Genomic DNA, 15,725 nt, shown 5'->3' with positions numbered 1-15,725 from the left:
TTTACGCACTTGAAAATGCTTCTTTAAAGAGATTTGTGCTACATTTGTTAGTTTTTTTTTCCATATGCGACCTCCTTTCTTTTCCTCGCTTTTCTTTTTTACGCACTTGAAAATGCTTCTTTAAAGAGATTTGTGCTACATTTGTTATTTTTTTTACATATGCAAGCTCCTTTCTTTTCGTAGCCTTTCTTTTTTACGCACTTGAAAATGCTTCTTTAAAGAGATTTGTGCTACATTTGTTAGTTTTTTTCCATATGCAACCTCCTTTCTTTTCATCGCTTTTCTTTTTTAAGCACTTGAAAACGCTTCTTTAAAGAGATTTGTGCTACATTTGTTAGTTTTTTTCCATATGCGAGCTCCTTTCTTTTCGTTGCCTTTCTTTTTTAAGCACTTGAAAATGCTTCTTTAAAGAGATTTGTGCTACATTTGTTAGTTTTTTTACATATGCGAGCTCCTTTCTTTTCGTTGCCTTTCTTTTTTACGCACTTGAAAATGCTTCTTTAAAGAGATTTGTGCTACATTTGTTAGTTTTTTTCCATATGCAAGCTCCTTTCTTTTCGTTGCCTTTCTTTTTTACGCACTTGAAAATGCTTCTTTAAAGAGATTTGTGCTACATTTGTTAGTTTTTTTCCATATGCGAGCTCCTTTCGTTTCGTTGCCTTTCTTTTTTACGCACTTGAAAATTCTTATTTAAAGAGATTTGTGCTACATTTTTTAGTTTTTTTTTCAATATGCGACCTCCTTTCTTTTCATCGCTTTTCTTTTTTACGCACTTTAAAATGCTTCTTTAAAGAGATCTGTGCTACATTTGTTAGTTTTTTTTCCATATGCGAGCTCCTTTCTTTTCGTTGCCTTTCTTTTTTACGCACTTGAAAATGCTTCTTTAAAGAGATTTGTGCTACATTTGTTAGTTTTTTTCCATATGCGAGCTCCTTTCTTTTTGTTGCCTTTCTTTTTTACGCACTTGAATATGCTTCTTTAAAGAGATTTGTGCTACATTTGTTAGTTTTTTTCAATATTCGAGCTCCTTTCTTTTTGTAGCCTTTCTTTTTTACGCACTTGAAAATGCTTCTTTAAAGAGATTTGTGCTACATTTGTTAGTTTTTTTCCATATGCGAGCTCCTTTCGTTTCGTTGCCTTTCTTTTTTACGCACTTGAAAATGCTTCTTTAAAGATATTTGTGCTACATTTGTTAGTTTTTTTTTCCATATGCGAGCTCCTTTCTTTTCATGGCTTTTCTTTTTTACGCACTTGGAAATGCTTATTTAAAGAGATCTGTGCTACATTTGTTAGTTTTTTTTCCATATGCGAGCTCCTTTCTTTTCATTGCTTTTCTTTTTTACGCACTTGAAAATGCTTGTTTAATGAGATTTGTGCTACATTTGTTAGTTTTTTTTTCCATATGCGAGCTCTTTTATTTTACTTGCGTTTCTTTTTTACGAAATTTGAAATGATTCTTTAATGAGATTTGTTATCGATTTGTTAGTTTTTTTTCAATATGCGACCTCCTTTCTTTTCATTGCCTTTCTTTTTTACGCACTTGAAAATGCTTCTTTAAAGAGATTTGTGCTACATTTGTTAGTTTTTCCATATGCGAGCTCCTTTCTTTTCGTTGCCTTTCTTTTTTACGCACTTGAAAATGCTTCTTTAAAGAGATTTGTGCTACATTTGTTAGTTTTTTTCCATATGCAACCTCCTTTCTTTTCATCGCTTTTCGTTTTTACGCACTTGAAAATGCTTCTTTAAAGAGATTTGTGCTACATTTGTTAGTTTTTTTCCATATTCGAGCTCCTTTCTTTTCGTTGCCTTTCTTTTTTACGCACTTGAAAATGCTTCTTTAAAGAGATTTGTGCTACATTTGTTAGTTTTTTTACATATGCAACCTCCTTTCTTTTCATAGCTTTTCTTTTTTAAGCACTTGAAAACGCTTCTTTAAAGAGATTTGTGCTACATTTGTTTGTTTTTTTTCATATGCGAGCTCCTTTCTTTTCGTTGTCTTTCTTTTTTACGCACTTGAAAATGCTTCTTTAAAGAGATTTGTGCTACATTTGTTAGTTTTTTTCCATATGCAAGCTCCTTTCTTTTCGTTGCCTTTCTTTTTTACGCACTTGAAAATGCTTCTTTAAAGAGATTTGTGCTACATTTGTTAGTTTTTTTCCATATGCAAGCTCCTTTCTTTTCGTTGCCTTTCTTTTTTACGCACTTGAAAATGCTTCTTTAAAGAGATTTGTGCTACATTTGTTAGTTTTTTTTCCATATGCGACCTCCTTTCTTTTCATCGCTTTTCTTTTTTACGCACTTGAAAATGCTTCTTTAAAGAGATTTGTGCTACATTTGTTAGTTTTTTTCCATATGCGAGCTCCTTTCTTTTCGTTGCCTTTCTTTTTTAAGCACTTGAAAATGCTTCTTTAAATAGATTTGTGCTACATTTGTTAGTTTTTTTCCATATGCGAGCTCCTTTCTTTTTGTTGCCTTTCTTTTTTACGCACTTGAAAATGCTTCTTTAAAGAGATTTGTGCTACATTTGTTAGTTTTTTCAATATGCTAGCTCCTTTCTTTTCGTTGTCTTTCTTTTTTACGCACTTGAAAATGCTTCTTTAAAGAGATTTGTGCTAAATTTGTTAGTTTTTTTCCATATGCGAGCTCCTTTCTTTTTGTTGCCTTTCTTTTTTACGCACTTGAAAATGCTTTTTTAAAGAGATTTGTGCTACATTTGTTAGTTTTTTTTCCATATGGGAGCTCTTTTCTTCACTAACACTATTTTGTTTAGTAAAATTCTTTCATTCTCGTTCAATTGTTCTGTCGTCGTTGCCACTAACTGAATAAAGAAGAAAAAACGGCCCACAATTACGTTTCCGATTTCTTTTTAAGCAATAATGGCGTTGTTCTCTCGTTCAACAAGACACTTAAGCTGAGGGTTGGGCTCTCCCAGGCCCACACTTCCCTGTAATATCATCGACTTTCAGGATTTACTGTTATTCCCTTCGCTTTGGTTGTTTTTGAAATCTTGACACGTAAGTTTTGCTATGGTGGAATTCACTTGAAAATTCATCAGCACAGAATTCAACTGAGAATTCATCGAACCAGCAAGGTGAAACTTAACAAACATGTGCAGTTTATGACAGTTGTAGGAAACAGTGAAAAATTCCTCAAAAATATTGAAAAAAATTTGTTTGTCAACTCCTTGTGATTTTGTGCCACCGTGCTGGGGCGGATGGACAATTAGTATTTGTTAGGGGGGGAGGGGCACCGATAAAAATGTGGCTCCTCCATTTGCAATTTTTTGCCCCTCGGATCCTTTCATTAGTGCAATCATTGACATTCTACGGGAGGGAGGATGTGTCCCTAAAACTATCCCCTGGATCCATCTTTGCCATCACGGAAAGGGTACCCTATGCCAGAAATGCTCCCTGTAAAACGGTAATTGGTTTTGGACTGCCCGAGACTAAATCCCTTAAGGATTAGCTGTTTAAAGTTAGTTTTTTTTTTCATGGAGAAGTCTTAAATTTTAAGAACTGGGAGGGAGGGGGGTCACTTTTGTGAAGTAATTTTGGTCAGGATATACTCACTTTACATACTTAGTAATTGGTAAGCAGCTGATAAAGTTTGTTTAGGATGTCGTATCAATGCTCAAATATGATTTAGGCTACAAAGGGGATAGCTTTACATTGACAGGAAGTTTTCAAATAGCCATTTGCCATTCAATGCCCAGTGCTCAAGGGTGTTGCTATCCCTCTCTCTCTCTCTCTCTCTCTCTCTTCCTGTTTTACCTGGTGGCTCACGCCGATATGAATATTTTATCCCATTGAAGTCACTGGAAAATTCACTCTTGTTATAATCAAAGGTAAGGGAAGGGGGGAATCAAATAATGCTAAGAGTTCCGCTCTCTGTGTGCAGGTTGCTTTTCTATGGACTATCGTGTTCTATTCAGGGATAATGTTGAATTCCTTTTTACTCTTCCTAAGTCCCAAGTATCCTGTCGCTGCAGCAATATTATAGATATAGCACTCATAGAACATGACTGTCTTAAGACATGCATAGGTTACACTGCCTTTCCATGACGCACAAGTAACAGTTCAATAGGGACAAATCTTTTTAAAATGACAGTGAAACACCGAAGGCCCTGTTAAGTTAATTCCATAATTGTTCTTGACAGAAATATGACTTGCGAGGATTCTTTGAATCTGAAGATTCTTTGATTCTAATGTGTTTTCTTTTTCTGCTATTACCACTTTTGCCAGTATAATTACGCTTTCGTTTCAGAATTTTATACCTGTTGGAAATTCCTCTGAAGTGAATTCTCATGTTCATCCTAACCCAATTGTGAATATATCAGCCCCTGTACCAGGTTATATGCCCAATCCGAGTACGCCTACAACCCCGACGACCCCTATACCTGGCGAGGGGACTATGATATTGAAAATGGATCACACCTCTGGACCTTTTGGGTTTGGTCTTGCACATCCAGGTCAACAGTTTAAAAGTGCCTCTGTGCCTCAGCAAGTATCTACAATTGACCAGGGAGATGTTATCAAACAAGACTCAAACCTGAGCACTGGTGAGTCATGCGGGTTGTTTTTTTTTGTCTTTTTTTGCCAGAGAAACGCCCTGATTTTTCAGACGTTACGAAAAAAGCTGCAATTTCGACTTTTTATTAGAAAAAGAGGAGAGAGGGGACACATACTGTATAGTATCTGATGGCACCAGATGACAGTAGATAAGATACAAAAAAAATGTACACACATCGACGATACATAGCATAAGGGTTATGTAAGGGAAAAAGTGGGAACTGAAGAAAATCATAAGGGAAAGGGATACTTCAGGATATATAAAGGAAGCATAAAGGATACATGAAAAATGAGGAGGGTCACATAGATAAGATACAAAAAAAAATGTATGCAAATTGACGATACATAACATAAGGGTTATATAAGGGAGAAAGTAGGAATTGAAGAAAATCATAAGCGATACTTAGGATACATAAAGGATACACAAGGAAAAATAAGAGACACATAAAGGATATGTAAGGAATACATAAGGGAAAACATAGAAACTTACAAAGATCGAAAAAAAAAATTAGGGAAAAAGAAAACCGAAAGGGGGTTAGGCCAATTCAATTTTCCCCCCTCAATTTTTGAGAGAGAGGGGCCTAAGCTTCGACAAGCCGCAAATATAGACGAATTTCACATAAAATATAAGAAATTATCGAAAATTTAATTTGTAAAATTTAATTTTTTTTTTAGATAAGAGGGGAGAGGGTCCCAGAACTTAAACACTATTCAGAGATCCCTGGAAAACATGTCTTACCTTGTTTTTGACAAACACTAAACCAACCACTTATCAGTACAGTACACATAAAACTATGAAGACATTTCAATTCACCCCTATTTTCTCTTGTTAATAAAATTAATAATGCAAAATGGTAGTAATAAGAGCAATAAGAGCAATAATAATATGATACAAATAAATGAATATAATAAATAAAATCAAAAGATTCAGGTAATTGTCATTAATTATTAAATTAATTAATTTAGATTGAGAAATATAATTAGTAAATTAAACAATGAATAAGTTTTCGATCAAACAAATATTAAAATTAGTAGGATATGTTTAAATTAATGGGGTAAATAAAACTAGCATAACAAATAAAAAGGTAAAAAGAACTAATAATAGTAAGGGTAGTAGTAAGAATTATAAAGAGTAATAAATCTTCAGTTTTGATAAAGAATCAAAAGACTGTGAATTCCATGACGTTGAGTGTATCGTTGAGTATGACGTTGCATGGCGTTGAGTGAGTTGATATTTATCTCAGAATTTCTGCATGGATGTTTCTTGGATAGTCCCTAGAGAAGGGAATGTATCCCTCTGTGGACTATTTTGCCAAAATGCGGCAAACTTAATATTTCTTTTCTAAATATATGTAATTCTGAGTACTTGTAATTGTCAACCTTGCTTGGAATTTTTATTTAAATTTCAAACAAAAATTTAAACCATTTCATCAATTCAATTCTACATTCAATTTCACTCGATTCAACCTTTGTGGTACTTTAAAAAGAAGTTAGTTTTAGGGTTAATGTTCAGCTTCCGCGTATTTTAGCCCGTTTTTCAAAAAGAAATTCTTGAGAGCTCCTTGAAACTTTTTTAGATATTGTAGATAAGATTTTAAATCGACAAACACAAAAACAATATTTTTAGGAGAGTGGGAAGAGGCCTGAGAATCAAAATAGGGTATTCACGCCATGATTTATAAATTTTTCTGGGGGGTGAGGCTCACTTGACATATATATCTTATGGGCGATGCTTCCCAGTTCTTTTGCCATTGTGCTGGTAAGATCATGATATTTTGGTGTAAACTAAAAATACCCTTATGCCTAATTTTTCTTTTTAGGATGGCTCGCCTCTTCAGCGTCCATATTGCACTCTTATTCCTAATATATGTTTCCAAACTAAGGGAGGTAAGGGGATAAATTCTTCCTCCATAAAAGGATTAACCATGAAACTTTTGCCTAAGAATGGTTTTTTTCATGTTTCAGGTACCCCCGTCTCGTCAACACCCCCCCCCCCCCCAATAGTTTGCGTGTAACTATCTGGTAGCTGCACATACCTGCTAGTGATATTGCATTGGTATTATGTATAATAAACTTTCATTTTGAATGGTCTGTATGCTTGGGAGAATGCGCCACCTCATGGCCATATAATTCGGGAGCTTTGTATATTTCTGTGGGCGACACTAGTTGGGTGCAATCACCCAGAAATGCAAAGAAAAAACAAGAAAAAAATAACAACGAGAACAACAAAAACAAAGAAGAAAAAGAAAACCAAATAAACATATATTCCTGGCCAACTGTCTCAGTAAAACGCCTTTTTTATATAGGAGCATGGAAGTTCTGACCAAATTCTTGGACAATTTGAATTTTTGCAAATTTTTTTATTCAAATAACAACTATTAATGGTAACTTCAAAACTAATAAATTGGACACATTTGGAGCCATCAAATTATTTTGGTTGTATATTGCTATCAAATTATGATTTTTAGAGCTTTAGTCTCTAAAAGTTTTGTGTCTTTGCTTATAAGTCTCTAATTATTAGTCTCTAATTATTGGTAAAGCTTGCTCTTTGCTTATAGTTCACAACCACGAACTTTTTGATCAGTGAGAACACCAGCGTCGCCATCTAGCTCTATTTTGCATATATATCTGATTATTCTTCTACAAGATTATCTTTTAAGATTTTGTTTGCTTTATTTTATTCTCAAAGGCTTCAGGAGAGCCATTCAGATGCCAAAAATTTATTTGTTTCATTGTTTTACAGTTGAACAAATTATGTAGAAATTAAAAAAGGAAGATGCGTATTTTGTTTTAATTCTAATGTATCTGTAACTCCTGGCATAAATAATGACAACAAACAATTCCCCCTAAGCCACCCAACACAGATTTGCACCCCTCCCCCCAAATATCTCTAACCCTTTTCTATGATTTTTATATTTTTACTCTAATTTTAAACGGTAGTAATATCTCATCTTAGCAAGAGCCTTAACATGTTCAACAAGACTCCCTCACAAACTCTTTAATTGACATAATTTGTTTTATCCTTCTTCTTCACAACTAATTTTAAATAATAATATAATTTATTTTTTCATAGAATAAACTGTGAAGAAATTTATAAAGGAAAATGCGTAGTTCCTGGCATATATGCGTAAATCATGGCACATTTTGTACGTACATTAGTACGCACATTTGCCCGACATTATTTTAACTACCAAGGACAGTGAAAAGAAAAATGATCGTGAAATGAAATGTGTGAAATATGTGAATATGTGAAAAAAAAAATGAAATATGTGAAATATGTGAAAATGAAATAAGTGAAATGAAATATGATCGTTTGAATTGGTTAAGTGGAACCTTATTCAACTGCAAATCTTTTTTTTATTTTATTCGTAAGGCGATCAAACATCTTCTTTGTCTTAAATACAAATGGTTATTGAAGCCATTAAAGAAATTGGGAATTTTCGGACTCATCTCACTTGAATTAAAACAACTGATTCTCTAATTTTCCAAAAATATCAGAAGGCAGTGGAAGCAAGAACGCATCGTCTGTCCTGACATATTCTGTGAATCCTGTAATCCGCAATTCCTGGCATATTCTGTCAATTTTTAACTGTTAGCTTTTAATATTTTGCAGTTATTTAAAGTGCTAAGGAAAGTGAAAATGAATTCTGATCGTTTGATTGGTTAAGTATAACTTATATAACCATAAATATCGTAAAAAAAAGTCATAAAAAACAGACCTCCATATGTGGTCATGCAGTTTTTAGTAATAGTGGCCGCCAAATTAAAAAAAAAAGAAACGCGAGTGAAACATCTGCAAAAATAGCAAAAAATATATGCCACCAAACAACTTAGTAAGGTTTTGATTCCTTTTGAAGTGTAGTTTCCTTTGAATATCAATATATCGTTAAAATTCGAATTAATGTGGACAGAAAGCGTTGCCAAGTTTAAGTAATTTTGCTTGTATGGCAACACTGATGAAAAATCCCACTGTTGCCACCAGTATTGGGGGTTTGGAGGAGGGAGCCCCTCAGTATAAAAACTTGCTTAAAACTCTCTTCCAAAACGGAACCGAGTAAGGGGAATAATTAACAGCAGGCGTAGAAAATATAACTCCCTTTTATTGACCGATGTGTTAAATTCAACAGCTTAAACGTGAAATTACATGAATTCTTCTGACATCTAGGATAAACTAACTAATAAAACATATTTACACACAAAACGTCAAGGTCGTTCTTCACGAGCCAGCCAATCAAGAGAACGGACGCTGGCCAATCAAGAGAATGAAATTGAAAATTAAATTCGACAGTATCCGTAAATTAAAATCAACGGAGAAGCTGGACATTTGTCTGATAATTAGGGCCAGGGACCCAACAGTGATTCTCTCCTAGAAACTTCTTAATTGTGAAACAACCAAACGAAAAATCTTTGAAAAATACGATTTCCATACATGAATAGACCTAAGATGCCTCTAGGGGGTAAATAACATTTCTATTTAGATGTCCTTGGTTCTTCAATGGTTTGTTTTTGGTTTGGCCCACACCATTTTTAGTAGAGACAGCAGCTTCTTTTTTTTCTGTTTAAATTTTTTAATTCCTTTTATTTATTTATTTTTATTGTTTGATTCTAACTGACTGGGGATAACATATCTAGAGTCCTTCCTTTTTATATTGTCTTTTTTGTAAATAATTTTTATTTATTTAATGTCACTCGTCTACTTTTCAGTCTTAATTTACATTTTATTATTTCCTTTTGGAGTCATAGCAAGGGTGTATCCAGGATTTTGTTTAGGGTGGGGGATTTAAAATAAAACGCTTCAATTTTTTATGTGTATTTGTGTTGCGTTTTTACGAGTCGGACAAAAATTTCGTGGGGTCGGGGGTCAAATGTGGTACCCGCCCCACCCCTTGCATAGAGGCTTGCATCGTAGCACAATGTGTGTGTAGACACGAGCTGGTCTATCAAAAAATTTGGCAAAAAGAATCCGATCCATTTCTATCATTTGAATATTTATTATAGGATCGTCAGATCGTGAAGACGTTGCTGTGGTAACACCAGAAAAGCCTGCCCGGCCTACAGAAAGGAAGCGACGGCGAAAAAATGATGATCCCCAATCAACTACTGGAGTGAAAACCCCAAGAGGCGAAAAGGTTCGACCCGATAATAAGAAAATTAATGAGTATTTCCCCAAGCCTGGTATGAGCCCTGGGAGAGGTGGTGGAGCGAAATCTCCCTCACCACAACCAAATTATCAAGTGAGATATTTTCTGATTCGGTTATCGCCGTATTTCTGCCTTGCCGGAAATCGTACGATGAAAATTCCTAATTAAAATCTTCAATTTTTTAATTTGAAACTAACCTATTTTTAATTTTCCGTACATGTGCTTGCCATCAGATTTAACCGGATGCAGAATAATTAGAAGGGCATCCCTAATTGAAACTGACGGAAAAAATAAAGAACTAGAAAAGTACTTTTTTGCTGTTTTGTCCCCCCATCCCCAGGAAACAATAATTTAATCCTTCCTCTTACGCACCTCTGTGCGTCTCTAGGTTAAATAAAAAGAAAAGTTTATTCCTATTGTCCTGACCTCAACGCAACGGTTTATACAGCTTAACTTTATATCTTCAATGCAGTAGCTTTATCCTTTGGTCTAATTCCTGGAAATTTTTTTTAGAAAAACGGTAAGCGAAAGTAAGCCAAGAAAAAGTTTTCAAGCAAACTGCTTGCAGAAGCGATAACTGAATATTTTTCGTTGTTGCTCAGAAATTAATCTTATGGAAACTGTAAATTTTAATAGCCTTATGAATTTAAAATAGGCTTAGAATCAATCCCTAAAAAGGATGGTTCGAGTAAATATTAATCAAATTTCTACAAGTACAAGAATAGTTCCAAGGCTCGCATGGGTTTTGACTTTTAAGTATTGCTTATTTCCCGCCTAAATCTCGTTTAATGCCCGCAATTGATTGAACTGGGAATTCCAGTAGTTTAGAACCTGCTTAAGAGCTGTACCAGGATTGGGGATAGGCCTAATATAAGCTTATTTTTCAAAGTTGCTTCTTTTCTTTAAAGCACTTTTAAGCTTTTTTTTGGCCTGTGTTCAGTGTATATTTGTTTATTTCGTTGTTTAATAGAGGTGTGGTACTGGTACATGGTACATGGCCAATGATTTTTCAAAAACCGAGTTTCTTAGTATTTTTGTAAGTACTTGGTTATTATTTACAAGGATTTCACTCGTGAGAGGAGGGGAGGGGGGCTTCTTAAGAGATACGTCATTTGATTTTTTTCAGGATAACCAAGAGCTAATAATCTCTTTTGGTAGGGGGGGGGGGCTTTTTTTATTTATTTTACACTTTTATGTATATATTCGGAATGTAATGGAGTCATATGCTACCGTGCCACCGAGCATGGGTGCTCTGAAAAACGGAGGAGCATTTGCTTGATGTTATAAGAGAAAAAACTAGAGAACTGTCTAGGGCTAAACGAAAAACAGGTCGTCTTCTGTTGGTGTAGGAGGATATCGCAAGGAAAGATTTAAGGGAAATGGGGATTTTTTGGGAGGGTGTAAAGAGGGAGACTGAATTGATTGGGGTGGATGTGGAGCGTACGTAGCTGTGTTGGCCGCAGGCGGCCTGGTGCTGCAGTCAGTTGTTAGTAGTAGTAGTACTAGTAGTCAGTCATATAGCAAACTTGTTTCCATTCTTTCGAATGTTTTATGTCGAGACTACAATTCTCTGTCCCTTACCAACAGAAAATTCGGCTTACCAACAGAAAATTCGGTACAAAATTATCCTACGAGTGAAATTATCCTATCCCGCTTATTTGCTTTCGCCATCATAAACGGCTGAAGGAAGCATTATGCTGAAACGCTATGCTGAAATTACGCTGAAAGAACTTTACCAACTGGACTATGGATCGTTCAAAATAGAGGAATAGGTTGATCCGAAAAAAAATTAGGGGGGAGGCGCAAAATAGGTTGATCCGATAAACTTGCATTATGAGCAAGTTATTCTCGTCATGATTCTTCTGCAATAGGACGTGTTTGCTTTCAGGTCGCGAAGTAGTGCTAAGATAAACATTGGATTAATTTAATTGAAAACTGGATACAAAACTAAGGGACAGGGAATAAAAAAAAGGCATACAACAACTTTGATAAATTGTGTCAAAAAAAAAAAAAAATATAAACCGTTGATGACCTGCATTTCTTTTTTTTTCATCATTTTTAAAAGTTTCACGTTATCATTATGAATTTATATATTCACTCATTACTATGAATCACTACAATTTTCGCTCCTTAACCTAGCCTCTCTGAAACACTGGAACTAATAAATTTAATATAAATCAAATAAGGATTTTAAACCATGGGTGACCGGCAATTTTCTTTTTGTTTTTTAATTATTTTCAAAAGTTTAGTGCTATCACTATGAATTTTTACTCCCACTGATCACTATGAATCACTACTAAATTTCAACTATGATTTTCATTCATTAATCTACCCTCGCTGAAATACCGTCATAAAATAATCCATTAATGATAAAAATGTTGCATAACTTGCATGACTCTCAAATTTTGTTCGTAATGTCTTCATCAATTTCCGCCGTAATCTATGCATATACTATATTTTATGATAAAATTTAAGTATAAAACTTGGATAAAATTTTGGAATCAAAATTCTCATAAATATAAGTATTGTTAGCTGGCAAAAGGTTCCTCAGAAATTAATATACCTTAATCAGATACTTTGATTAGTTAAAAAAAATATACTTCAGCAAAAAAAAATTGGCTTTTAACAATTTTAGCTTGTGCTAGCAACTGTTAAAAATCTGCTTTAACATTTGTTTTTAACTTTGAACGGCTTTAGCAAGTTTTGTTTTTTAGCAACTGTAATGAAGAATTTTTTTTATTATTTTTGTGCTGTAAAAACTAAATTAAAAAAAAACAAGTTTTTCCTACTGAAAGTAAGAAGCACATTAAAACTCAAAACGAACAGAAATCATTCCGTATATGAAGGGGTACGCCCCCCTTCTCAATACCTTACTCTTCATGCTAAAGTTTTTAGCACTTTTAAAAAGCTTCTTATTCTAATTAAACGGCCCTTGTGTTTCAGGAGTCAGTTCTTAAAAAATTGGGACAAACTGTCAGACTCTAACGTAAAGAGCAAAGTATAAGGGGGGGGGGGCAACACCTTCATACACGGAATAATTTCTGTTCGTTTTGAGTTTTAGTGCTCCTTACTTTCAGTTGAAAAAACTTGTTTTTTTTTAAATTTCAGATATTTTCCAAATAATGCCGATAAATCTGGCTCACGTTCTATTTAAAATTCCCTCCCCTCAAGGGAAACTCCTCCTTGGAAGGTTCCTCCCACGAAAAATATCCCCACCCCCTAAAATGTTTTCCGGACAATTCCATCCTTGCCGAATATCCCCCCCCCCTCATCTCCATAGAGTTTTTGTAGACGATTCAGCCTGAAAAATTATCCTTAGCATTCTTTCATTTGAAAAAGACTTAGCTCTAATCGTTTTCCAATCACTCTGGAAATCCCTCCTTCCGTGGAATTTTTTTCCCGGAAATAAAAACACGCTGAAAATTTACCCCGGAAATTCCCCCGTAACATCTCCACGTGCAAAATTCAGTTGGCAAAGAGAAAGTAATACAAATAAGAAGAATTTATTATAGAAATTCTGTCGAATCCCCCAGGGTAAAATATCCCCTGGAAATTTTACCCCTGGAAATTTCCCTCCCTACTAAAAATGATCCCCATGGAAATCCACCCCAAGCTAAAAATCCCCCCCTGCCGAAAAATATCTGTATACTTCTCAATAACAAATGCTATACGTAAACAATGGGAAAATTTTGTAACTTAAGACCTATCCCCAGGGGCTATGGGGGCTCATGTTATCTCCAAAGGCATAGTTTTGGGACCTTTCAGATATGCTAAACAAAATGGGTATCAAAATTTTGATCGAACGATTTTTTGGGGAAAAAAGGACGTGAGAGAGAGGGGGGGGGGGTAGTTACCCTCCAATATTTTGGTCACTTAAAAAGGGCACTAAAATTTTAATTTCAATTCAAATGAGCCCTCTCTCGATGTTCTAGGACCATTGGCTCGATACGATCACCCCTGAAAAAAAAACGTGATCTTTCCTTTGGGAAAAAAAATTCAAAATAGCTACAAATTTCTTTTTAATCAAATTATGTCTCCTTATATTTTTATCCACTTTTAAATAATTTAAAATAATATTTTGGTAATTAAAAAATAAAACAATCTCAGATAAAACCAGAGTCGAGAGACTATTATAAAGCCGAGACACCGCAGAAGCTCGTTTCAACAAAGCATCAATGATGTATGAAGACATTCAATAACGGATGTTTCTGGGACCATCAGGGGTAGGGGGCATTGTCAGAAAAGGGACCGTGATATCTGGAAATACCATAAAATAACACATAAAATGGTGCTTTATTTCATTAAGATGTCTCCTTCAGGAGAGTTGTAAATGCAGACTGTTACCATAAAATAACACATAAAATGGTGCTTTATTTCATTAAGATGTTTCCTTCAGGAGAGTGTAAATGCAGACTGTTACCATATTTTCCTTCCTCCTTTAATGGTAGTATTTCATTGCTCTTCTAATTCTTCACAAAGAGAGAATTAGGCGTTTTTTTTTTGGCATTTTTTGTTTAATATGATATTCCCTGTCATACAAAATACAGAAATTTTTGACAATTTTGAGGATATTCATAGAGGCAAAAAAAGATATTATTTAGTTATGAAATAAGTAACTGGATAGTGTTTTTAGTATGGCTACAAACATATTTAAAATATTACAATTAAATACGTTCAAATTAAGTATACATTCAAATCAATTACCTTATTTTGTATGATTGATTAAAGGCTATTTTCGAGAAATATTATAATTTAATTTTCTTTTAAATTTAATTATGTTGTTTATAAATTAAATAATTAAATTAAGTAGACTGGATATTAAGACTTCAAGTTTTATCTTCTGTCTGCAAAAGTCTAATTTAAAATTAAGATTTTAATTTAAAATTTGGTTCCTGCCACTACCACAAACCGCATAATTGCATATGGAGGTCTTTTTCAGTAAAAACCCATTTCATGATTTTTTTTTTCTTTTTCTTTAAGAAATATATGGCTGTGCAAGTTCCCACTTAACTAATTCAGTCAGATTTGATTTTCACTGTCCTTGGTACTTTGAAAAAGTTATAGCCGCAAATAGTTGGAAAATCCAAGGGGAAATTCAAAATGTTTCCAAGGGGAACATAAACTTGAAATTATAGTATCTCATTTTTCTTCTATTTCTTCATAATAAAGCTGATTCTACTACTTTTTTGGTGTTTCTCATTTAATGTGATCAGTAGCACAAGCAAGTAAACTATAATTTATTAAAACCATAGGAAGTGTAAAAATCCTAAAGGTATAATCCCCAAATCAGTGGTGCCAATTCACAACAATATGGGGGAGGGGCAAAATGTGTTTTTAAAAATCTAGGGGGGGGTATTTTGATTTTCATTTCAATGAAAATACCTAAGAAGGATATTTTTCTATGCATATAAAAAGTGTTTCTGAACTGTAGTGGGGGGATGAGGGGGGGGGCAAATTCCTCCTCATGCCCCCGTTTCTCCAGTTGGCGCCACTGACCTAAATAAAATTCACGAAGGTAATATTGCCAATGAGATTCTATTTTACCTGCACTTTCTTGTTGGCATTTTTAATGCCTATGAACCAAATTATAAATTGCTCTTATGAACAAATTTGACCTAAAACTTACAAAGAAGAAGATGAAATTCAATTTGAACATAGTGGGTTTGGAAAGTGTCTGTGGGAAAATTTAAGACACTTCTTCTAAAAATGTACACGACGATCTTTATGATTTTGCTCATTGTCTTTGTTTTATTATATTTAAGCTCCCAGTACACGGATGATATCTACTTTTGAGCAACTGAAAAATTAGATGGTGATTTTGTTTCTGTATACATTCTAAATTTTCAAAATCTCCAGAGCTTGCCCTTTACAGAGGCATAAACCTTTTAGTAAACTAAATTATATTATTGTTATTCAAGGTCAAATCGTGTTTTTTGGTGACAGTAAATGGTCCATATCCTTATCTTTGTTGATATCTTTTCATGAAATTCAATGCTATATATGTTAGGTAACAAAT

The 15,725-nt window shown here is 34.1% G+C and overlaps 1 protein-coding gene across 5 annotated transcripts in view; it reads left to right on the top strand.

Annotated features, from left to right (window-relative positions):
* The window catches only part of Tlk (Tousled-like kinase), a 117,142-nt gene that overhangs the window by 53,373 nt on the left and 48,044 nt on the right, over nucleotides 1-15,725 (top strand). For 4 of the 5 annotated variants that reach the window (XM_089105426.1, XM_089105423.1, XM_089105422.1 and 1 more), the window contains exons 3-4: nucleotides 4,264-4,558; nucleotides 9,567-9,802. In XM_089105426.1, the coding sequence (XP_088961552.1) occupies nucleotides 4,264-4,558; nucleotides 9,567-9,802 (531 nt within the window). The remainder of the gene's footprint in view (nucleotides 1-4,263; nucleotides 4,559-9,566; nucleotides 9,803-15,725) is intronic. The other variant, XM_089105425.1, reaches the window with a different exon arrangement.

This window comes from Artemia sp. Qi Xiang Cuo, chromosome 19 (assembly GCF_049724085.1).
Source record: "Artemia sp. Qi Xiang Cuo chromosome 19, ASM4972408v1, whole genome shotgun sequence".
NCBI classification, from domain to species: domain Eukaryota; kingdom Metazoa; phylum Arthropoda; class Branchiopoda; order Anostraca; family Artemiidae; genus Artemia; species Artemia sp. Qi Xiang Cuo.
The sequence above is the reverse complement of the archived record's forward strand: the minus strand, read 5'-3'. Positions and strand labels throughout refer to the sequence as shown.